The sequence below is a fragment of the Phoenix dactylifera genome, chromosome 18, assembly GCF_051530095.1.
Source record: "Phoenix dactylifera cultivar Ajwa chromosome 18, Ajwa_hap1_PhDact_Kaust_v1.1, whole genome shotgun sequence".
NCBI classification, from domain to species: domain Eukaryota; kingdom Viridiplantae; phylum Streptophyta; class Magnoliopsida; order Arecales; family Arecaceae; genus Phoenix; species Phoenix dactylifera.
This window is the reverse complement of record NC_143207.1, coordinates 16,050,192-16,059,496: the sequence shown is the minus strand read 5'-3', so window position 1 is coordinate 16,059,496 and position 9,305 is coordinate 16,050,192. Positions and strand designations below refer to the sequence as shown.

General features: G+C 36.8%; 1 protein-coding gene across 1 annotated transcript; it reads left to right on the top strand.

Annotated features, from left to right (window-relative positions):
- The first annotated feature begins 3,301 nt into the window (after positions 1–3,301).
- Positions 3,302–8,442, top strand: LOC103703275 (small ribosomal subunit protein uS3x-like). Its single transcript, XM_008786071.6, has 6 exons — positions 3,302–3,458; positions 3,560–3,707; positions 3,794–3,965; positions 7,170–7,224; positions 7,295–7,426; positions 8,040–8,442. Exons 1-6 carry the CDS (start codon positions 3,429–3,431, stop codon positions 8,208–8,210), a joined length of 708 nt encoding a protein of 235 aa, XP_008784293.1. The 5' UTR covers positions 3,302–3,428; the 3' UTR covers positions 8,211–8,442.
- Positions 8,443–9,305: the final 863 nt, after the last annotated feature.

The following is a 9,305-nucleotide window of genomic DNA, read 5'->3' as shown; positions in this document are numbered from 1 at the left end:
ACTTTCCTTCACATAATTAGGAGTTGGTAAGATACAAATATACATGGTGTTTTTGTTCATTTCATGTCTTTCATGCTAATAAAGATGGGAGCCCCAATAAATTCTAGATAACATCTTAGCCTTTGGATGGCAGGTGGGTGGGTTGGATTGGCAACTAGAACGTCAAAGGCAACATGATTTTAGGTCAATTTGTTTATTTGGGAGGGAGCTATACGGTTACAAACTAAAGTTTGCCGTTTCAGTGCCGAACTTAATTCGTATCGATGCCACACTAGTATAATATCGATACATACAATATGAAATTTTTTTGGCATACCGAGTACTGATATGCCATTCGTATTAGATACCGATACCAAATTGGTATGATACAATATATTATGTACTATTTGATTTGGGCTGGTACGATATATCTTGCTACAAACTGCCTTCTCTATTCCTTTGTGGTGGCCATGTGTCAATAAACGTCATTTCATGGGCATAGAATTTGTCTGATTCCAGCTCCTCGCTTGTTGGGGGAGACATAGGAGAGAAAAGGGCGAGGAAAAATTTGCCCATGCCATGGCATGCACGGTGTCCCACTTTGTTGGTGAGCATGGTTGGGGCCGCACAGTATCTTTTGGAGACAGGATAAAAGCTAGCAAACTCGTCACTGATCTTAGGTGGGCTTAAAAATATAAGCCCGAGCCCATAAATAATCGGATCGGGCTGAGTAAGCTGAACTTTTGCACGAACTTAGAAGAGAATAGAAGGCTATTTTAGAACTAGAACTAAAGACTAGAAGCATAAATGATAGCTATATCTCGCTGCCAAACGTCTCTATCAATATCAAAAATTTATCGAGGCTTTCAACACCAACTCACCATTAACATTTCCTAAGATCAGATCCACCATGTCGAAATCCAGCACTATAATAATATAGGATTCTAGTGGCAAAAAAATTGCTGATAAAATTCGTAAAGTTGCCTCTAAATATTTATAGGATGGATTAGCAGCAAGTCTTTCTAAGATACACTACAACTAGCAATAATATTTATATTTTGACACTAGAAAGTATAAGGCAAAAAAATTGTCACTATAAATAGACACTTGTGGAAGACAATTAATTCTTCTCTCTATAGGTATACATATTTTTTGAAAGTGATTTTTGTTGTAGCCATATACTTAAACTATTTTTAAAGAGAAATACTATCTTGCTGCTATAAAATTCATTGCTGAAATTCTATTTTCTTTTAGTGCACATAGGAAGAGAATATGTGAGTGAAAAAATTACTGATTTTATTAATGAAAAACTAGGAGAGTTTATGGGTATTCGTAATGATGGGGCTCTTAAAACCCATAGGATCTCTTAGCTCTATAGGCATACGATTATTTTAAAAGATCAAGATAATAAGAAAAAATCTTAAGTCCAAGCCTTCTGACTCAACTAATAAATATTTTTTTTAAAAAAAGGTATGAAAACTAGACTAAAGATACTTAAAAAATCATCTTGAGTTCGAGTTAGCCACAGAATGGTATTTTCATATTTACCTCAAACTTTGTCAGCAATATTTCTGCATGACAGGAATTCACTACAATCATATCTTCATTATCCGATCTCTAATTAAGGTGTGTTAGAATACTTTGGAAAGCTAATTTGATGTCCATTGTCATGGAAATAGTTTAAAGGTCAAATCAATTTGTGTTGACCATGATGAGATTATCCTGAGGACTAATGTGCATTGATTTTTTGGGAGTGTTTTAACCACAAAGGCAAAACTAACCATCTATTGCAAAATTTATGCTCTCAAATTCCTATTTATCAAATGTCTGTTATGTAAATCCATATAAAGTTGTTTTCAAATTAACTTGGTACAGATCACAGGGCATTGATCTTTGATATTGCTTCCACATATTTTTCAATACATCCATGATATTTTCTTAAGCTTCTGGCTCTGATGCAAAAGGGACCAGCAGCTTGCAGATGGGATGTGAGGGGTTTCCACCTGCTCATGTCAACCAAGTAACCATTCTAGCCATCTTTAGAAATCCTTAACTAAATCATAATAAACAATCACATAACTACCACCATCCTAGGGTTTCAAGAAAGATTTTAAATGTTTGTTCACTCTTAATAGTCCATCATGTCGGAGAGCTAAACCAACTCCTCATCCATTTATATCAAGTTGATTTTCATAAATCATACCTAATCGAATTATAAAATTCATTCGCCAAATCTATTTATTTTAGATGAATCAAGCAAATAAGCAGGTCTAGCTTAGACATTGCCACCCCTACATAATAGTTTTCTACACTTTGCTTTAACATGACAACTAGACTAAACTCAATCCATTAGCATCCCTCTCCATATTGGAGACGTCTAGATTCAAAATAAATTCAAGAATGAATCTTGATCTCTAAATTTAGACTCGACAATTCAAGTCAAGTTTGACCTAATAGGGCTTGATCGGGCTTGGGTCAATTACATCCTTACAACCATTGAACTTTTACATGCATCAAGTAGGCTAGAGTATATTGTTCCCGCCCCCAAGCTGCGAGACTTCGCATATTTTGATGCTACTGGCTGTATCTATACTAGAGTTGTGTAATTGTAATTATTCTGCCAAAGGGAAAGAGAGTGTACTCCTATATAGGGCTCGTTTGGTTCGCGGGAAGCATTTTCCTTCCTAGGAATATGATTCCTGGGAAACAAATTCCTAGGAAGAGGATGCCTAGGAAAGTACTTTTGGCATGTTTGGTTGACCATGGGAAAGTGACAAATTTCCAAGGTGCTTATGTTTGGTTGGCCATCTACTTTCCTAGGAAAGTTATATATAATTCCTATTATGCCCTTAATAAAAATTAAGTTTTTAATGCCTCTTTAATGCTTCTTTAATGCTGAAGGGACTTTTTGGGAAAAAGTAAAAATGGAGTGATTCCCGCCTCATGGGAAAGTAACTTTCCCATGTTTCTCATGGGAAAGACTTTCCCATGAAATGTGGGAATCACATTCCCATGGGAATACTACTTTCCCTTCTCTCTCCTTTGAAAACTCCAACCAAACAAGAGGCATCTCATTACTTTCCCGTTGACCACACTTTCCCCCCTTCTTTTCCCGCGAACCAAACGAGCCCATAGAGTGATGCCCTAAGGCCCAACTCGTCAAAATATTTTCCGGATCCAAACCCGCATCTTAGCGGGCTGGGTTGCAGGATACCGATAGCCCGTTAAATCTAGGGTTACCGCCTGGAAGCCATCTAAGATCTGAAAATATTAAATCTCAACCCTCCAAGCCACCTCCAGGCTATGCTAACCGTCCGATCCTCTTTAACCCCGCCTTTTTAAAGAACCCCTCAATTCTCTTTCGGCTCCTCCCACTCCCCTCTAGGGTTTTGCCGAAGGTAGCACCGGAGAAGAACGGCGGCCAATCTCTTCCCCTAAATTTCCGAAAAATGGCGACCCAGATGAGCAAAAAGCGAAAGGTTTCCCCTTTTTCGATCCAATCCCCCTCTTCTCTCCAATTTATTCGTCTCTCTTTCGGTTCTAGTTTACCGATTTTCTTCGATCTCTTCTATTCTCTCAGTTCGTTGCGGACGGAGTCTTCTACGCGGAGTTGAACGAGGTCTTGACGAGGGAGCTCGCGGAGGATGGGTACTCCGGCGTGGAGGTTCGGGTTACGCCGATGCGGACCGAGATCATCATCCGGGCGACGCGGACCCAGAACGTCCTCGGTGATTCCTCTCAAAATTTGGGGCTTTTGATTGGGTTTTAGGGTTTTCGGGTGTGTTGATTCGTTTTTCTTTTTGGCTTGGATTAGGTGAGAAGGGGCGGAGGATTAGGGAGCTGACATCGGTGGTGCAGAAAAGATTCAACTTTCCGGAGAACAGCGTGGAGCTGTATGCCGAGAAGGTGAACAATAGGGGGCTCTGTGCGATCGCCCAGGCCGAGTCGCTGCGCTACAAGCTTCTCGGAGGCCTTGCAGTTCGGAGGTTTGGATTATTTCTCCACTGTGCAAATAAAAATTAGTACTTTTTTTATATCTGGCAATAAAATGACTACTATTTGTTTATCTCTTTCTCGGTTTTGTTTTTGAAGTTTTGTTGGGATGGGTCATCTTTACAGCAGATTGGTTCTTTGTACCGTTTCTATGTCTGAGGACGACTTTCATGTATATAATGCCCTTCCATGCATTCTATATTTTGGACATGTCGTTGTTCTCTGTGTATGCGTTGAAGGGAGATTTATTGAAGCCACTGCTAGATTCTTTACCGTTGAATTGGAAGAAAATCACTTCTATCTTCCAGTATCTTTTTTAGATTTTCTTGTCACTCTCTCTCTTTTTTTTTATTTGTTTTTGCTTGGCTTGTGGTTCTTAAAGCCTGCGTTGTTTTTTTCATCGTGTAATGTAATCTTGTGTCTCGATATTATTCTGGTATTGGATACAAGTTCTGTTTTTTTTGTGTGAAAATACTGCGTAGTCTTTTTCATATGTACGTGAATTAGTTTTTGTCATGCGGATTTTATTAATTGTGTTTCTGTCAACGTGACTTAGATCAGTGGTTGGGAGTTAGAAGTTGATGCCAGTCACACTATTTTAATTTTGAAGTCATTGATGTTCCTTGTTAAATTCTTTCCCTAATTTTTTACTTGGTGTTGTCATCCAAAATTTTTGAAAGGATACGAATTTGTTTTTTGTGTGTGTGTGTGTGTTGGGGGGGGGGAGGGAATATAATGTTTGTGCAGAAGATTTTTGTATTTTGGGTTTCCAGCACTAGCAGTTGATTCAAAATTGGTGCTTCCTCTTGTATCCTGCTTTGCGCTTTTATGAGAAACTAGACTTGCAAAGCTGACCTGCCAAATTAGTCTGGGATTGTAATTAAGATGATGTTCCTATTTCATATTTTGCAAGTTCATTGGTCAATCATGTACTTTTTTGTTTATATATATTACAAAGGAAAATCTGATTTCCTTGTTTTTGTAATTTGAGACTGTTACTGATTTGTTTATTGGTAATTGTGGATTGTTCCATGTCTGGTCTGTTTAGTCGTTATATAAACTGTTCTTTCTGTTTGTTGTGTCATTATATTCATTTTGGTGTGGTTCATTACTTTCACTTACTGGGCCATTTATAATTTTCTTTTGTGAGTATTTACTTGGTAAAAACTACAGTTGAATTGTAAATGTACTAATTGCTTTGGTGGAATAATACATTTTTGGGTTGTTGTCTGAGACGTTCGTCATCTATAAAGCAAATAGGTTATCAATACCAACTTTGTGTCGGAAGATGACTATATGAACAATGCCATGTAGACTATTAAAGTCTTGAAAGCTTTCATGACGTCGATCTTTTTTGGCGACATGTTTGTCAATCAGCATCAAGGTTATTTCTTAAAAATTTTGCCAAGTTTCTTATTTTTTTCACACTTATTTATTTGTTGTATTCTTTTTTTTTCTTTTACTGCTACGCCTGATTATTGTGGGATGCATTATAGATTTGAGCCACCTAGCTTAATTGTGGGATTGTTTGTTGAATTGTTACTCATTTCTATAGTACAGTTGTTGTTCCTACAGTATTATATCCCTTTCAGGAACCTTAAATATGATTTTCTTTTAAAAGTTTTGGTACATAATTTTCTCGACTTGGATTTGTGATGTCCTTGATTTTAATCTGATTGTGATGTCGAATAACATTTTGACCTCTGTATTTGATGCTATATTCATCCTGCAACTTTGTGTGATTGGCATAGTTTTGGATACAGGCAATGTAGATGTCGTAGATGCTTGATGCAATCAATGTGAAGATGACAAAGGCTTTGTATCTATACTCTTTGTTTTATGTTGTTTTGTATTTTAGCTCCAATGCCCAGAAATTTCTAGATGGCTAACTATAATCAAGTATACTATTTTGTCTTTGATGTTACTGAATGAGTTCAATATTGTTCTTCCTGGAGAAGCCCTTAAAGCCTCTTGAATCTCTTAATTGGACATTTTTTTATATTTTATTTTGGCACATAAATTAGCTGAAGTTTTTAAGCACCGTAATGCTGTCCATCTGAGCGCTTCTATTTTCTCTGTCTTGCTGAACAATATGTTTTGGAGGTTTTGTTGATGCTCATATAGAGAACTATGGAGTTTGTCAGGCTTCTTGTATTTTCATTATATGCTTGAAGTTTGGAAGAAGCTCCAACACCTGCTTTCTAAGTGGCGGTTCTGCTGATTGATAAGTTCCTAATTAAATGTTTTGAATTTGGTATTTCTGATCATCTCTTGACATGGTTCATTTAGATCTCAGTGTGATTTCTTTGTTCAGAATACTTTTGCACTTTCTTTCTATTAGCTACTTTAACCTTTTTTTTGCCAACTGCTTATTTAAAATTTGTGTCATATTGTTCCTGAAAAGTGGTGGATTGCTGTATCCAACTTAAATTTTTAGAGGTGGAGAGAGTATTTGTGAACTTGATTTTGGCATTGATCGCAAGGGTTATTACCTGTTTCCCTCATTATTGATTGTACATCTCCTAATTGTAAAATTAATTTGTGAAGTAATTTAATACTGAGTGTCTCCATTGTCCTTTGGCATCTTTTCTCGTAACCTTCCTGCCACTTATAATGTTCCTTAATGTTCCAGAACTAGGTTAGGTCAATGGTTTATGCAGTCTTCTATTTCTTTGGTCATATTTTCATCAAAATGTTTGGAATTTTGTTGGATGACTAACGTACTTTTTTCTTCCACTTGATTCTTCTTCTTCCTCCTTTTTCTTTTTTCTTTTTTTTAACCAAAAGGATTAATTCTTCTTCACCATCAATGTTAGATAAGAAGTCAAATAAGCCTTTGACATTTTTTTAAATTTTTTAACTCCATGATTCATCAGCATGGATGCATGATCCACATCATGTGATATTTGTAAACTCGGTGAAGTTTACAAATATTTTTAAATTTTAAATTCCAAGTAGTGATGTTCGTCCAGTACTGAAATGTGATATATTGCTATTTGTGAACTAGGTATCCTTTGTGCCTGCACTTGTTGCTCCTTTGGTTGTCTATCCATTTGTGTCTTGGATTTCCTTGTTGTGATTCTGAAATTTAGTGCTCATAATTGTAGTTATCTGCAAGTGATGATATCCGTGGAAGAAGGTTTTTTGACCTTAGGAAATGCATTACTAGTCTGACTTGCCGATCTTCTCTCTTTCAGGGCCTGTTATGGTGTCTTGAGGTTTGTCATGGAGAGTGGTGCCAAGGGTTGTGAGGTATGTTATGTTTCTTACAAATGCTTTCACTTTTATATTGAAATTGTTTATAACACCCACGATGTTGCAGGTAATTGTTAGTGGGAAGCTGAGGGCCCAACGTGCTAAATCCATGAAGTTCAAGGATGGGTACATGATTTCTTCTGGTCAGCCAGTCAATGAGTACATTGACTCAGCAGTGAGGCATGTTCTTCTTAGACAGGTTAGCTTCTCATTCGCTCTTTTGCATCGACCATTTTATCCTCCAGATTTGCATCTACTCTGTTAGTAATATGTGAAGTGTCATTTACCAAACTACCATTGATGACATAACTTCAAAGAAAGAAAGGTGATGCGAAATATTTTTATCTTGGTGGGGCACTTTACAATGGTTGCTTGCCCATCTACTTCTATGGTGGATGATGTATCTTAATGTTGCTTGTAATATTTTACATGTATCTGGGCTGTCAAAATGCTGGATGTCTGCTATATGTGTGCTGATTCCTTTTTTCTTTGTATTTGGTTTATGCAACGGATTAGACCCCCTCTTTTTTTCATTCTTTTCTTCTATTTTCGTTTATTCCTTTCAAAAAGCAACCTTACTGAGTCTAAAAATTTCACTACCAAGTTCTTCTTTCTGATCCAATGTACTGCTTGTCGTCTGACTCATGCGTGGCCTACCTGTACTGTTGTGTGGCTCATGAGAATGCCCACATCTGATGATTCTGAAGTTCGTCTTCTGTTTCCTGCATAGCTTTGTCCAATTTGGACTTAAGAATCCCCACTGTACTGCTATTCTAATCAAGAAAGATTTTTTTTTTTGTTCTCCATGTTAGGGTGTTCTTGGAATCAAGGTCAAGATCATGTTGGATTGGGATCCAAAGGGCAAGCAGGGCCCTGCAACACCTCTACCAGATTTGGTTACCATTCACACACCAAAGGATGAAGAGGAGTACATCAGGCCACCACCAGCGATGGCCCCAGAGTTAGAGGTCCCGGTTGCATAATGTCTCAACTGAGAGGTTGGGCCATTTTGTTCACTTGGCTGGGGGCGTTAGTCTTGTTTTATTTTTGTTGACTTGACTCTAATAAGAAGAGTTGTCTTGTAATGTTTTTGAATAGTTGCTATTTTCTTTTACAAGTATTGTGGGGCATGTTTATTATCCTATAACTTGTTTTGTGACACCAGTTTTTCATTCTACTCTATGTTAGTCACTGATGAATCTGATTATTTTGTCATATTTGGGAAGTTGAACTCTATCGATGGTCGATTCTATTATTTTTAGACAATCTAACTCTTATTTTTCCATCAATTCATTGTTAGCCACATGGAGATTGATATTAAAATCACATTTGCATAAAATTTTTGGTATTCTTTGTTTTTACTTTTATTATTTTAAAAAATAGTAAATCTTTGCTATCAAAAGTTCTAAATGTTTTATGAATTATTTTGAGAAGCTAAAAAAAGGGTTTAATCATATATATTGTTCACCATAGTTCAATTTTCTTAAAAAGATAAACGAAAGCACTGGTGAAAGTAATCATTTCATAATTTGTAAATTATCCGAATTGATTTCCTTTTATGTGAGCATGTTTGTGGTTTTGCAATCCGTAAGTATATAATGTAACCTTTGGAAGAATATTCTTAGAGCTGATCATGAGGCAAAACCTAAGGGTCTGAACTATATTTATAGTTCTTTTGGATTTGGAGCCGGGTTATATCTACAATTTGATGTTTTCTGTGTCCAAGCCCCAACCATCTACAGATTTAGTTTAGAGGTCTCTCCTGTTTTTTATTTATAAAAAAATAAAAAAGAAAAAGGAGCTTTCTCTTGTTTCATGATTCTCTGACACTGCGATTTGAAATTCGACTACCAGTCTAGTTCTATGAGGTCTTTCCTCTGATAACTTGGTGTTGAGGATGCTGGGATCTGATGAGGATATAGTACTAAGCTGCATCGGATTCCATCAGAACTTCGTAGATAAGCATGTACTAAGCTGAATACCCCCCTGGAAAGTTCTCAAGGTTACTTTCTTGCTATATCATCAGACTACATTGTGCCCAGCTTTACTCTCTTTTCATGGATTTCTTGTCAGGTTAG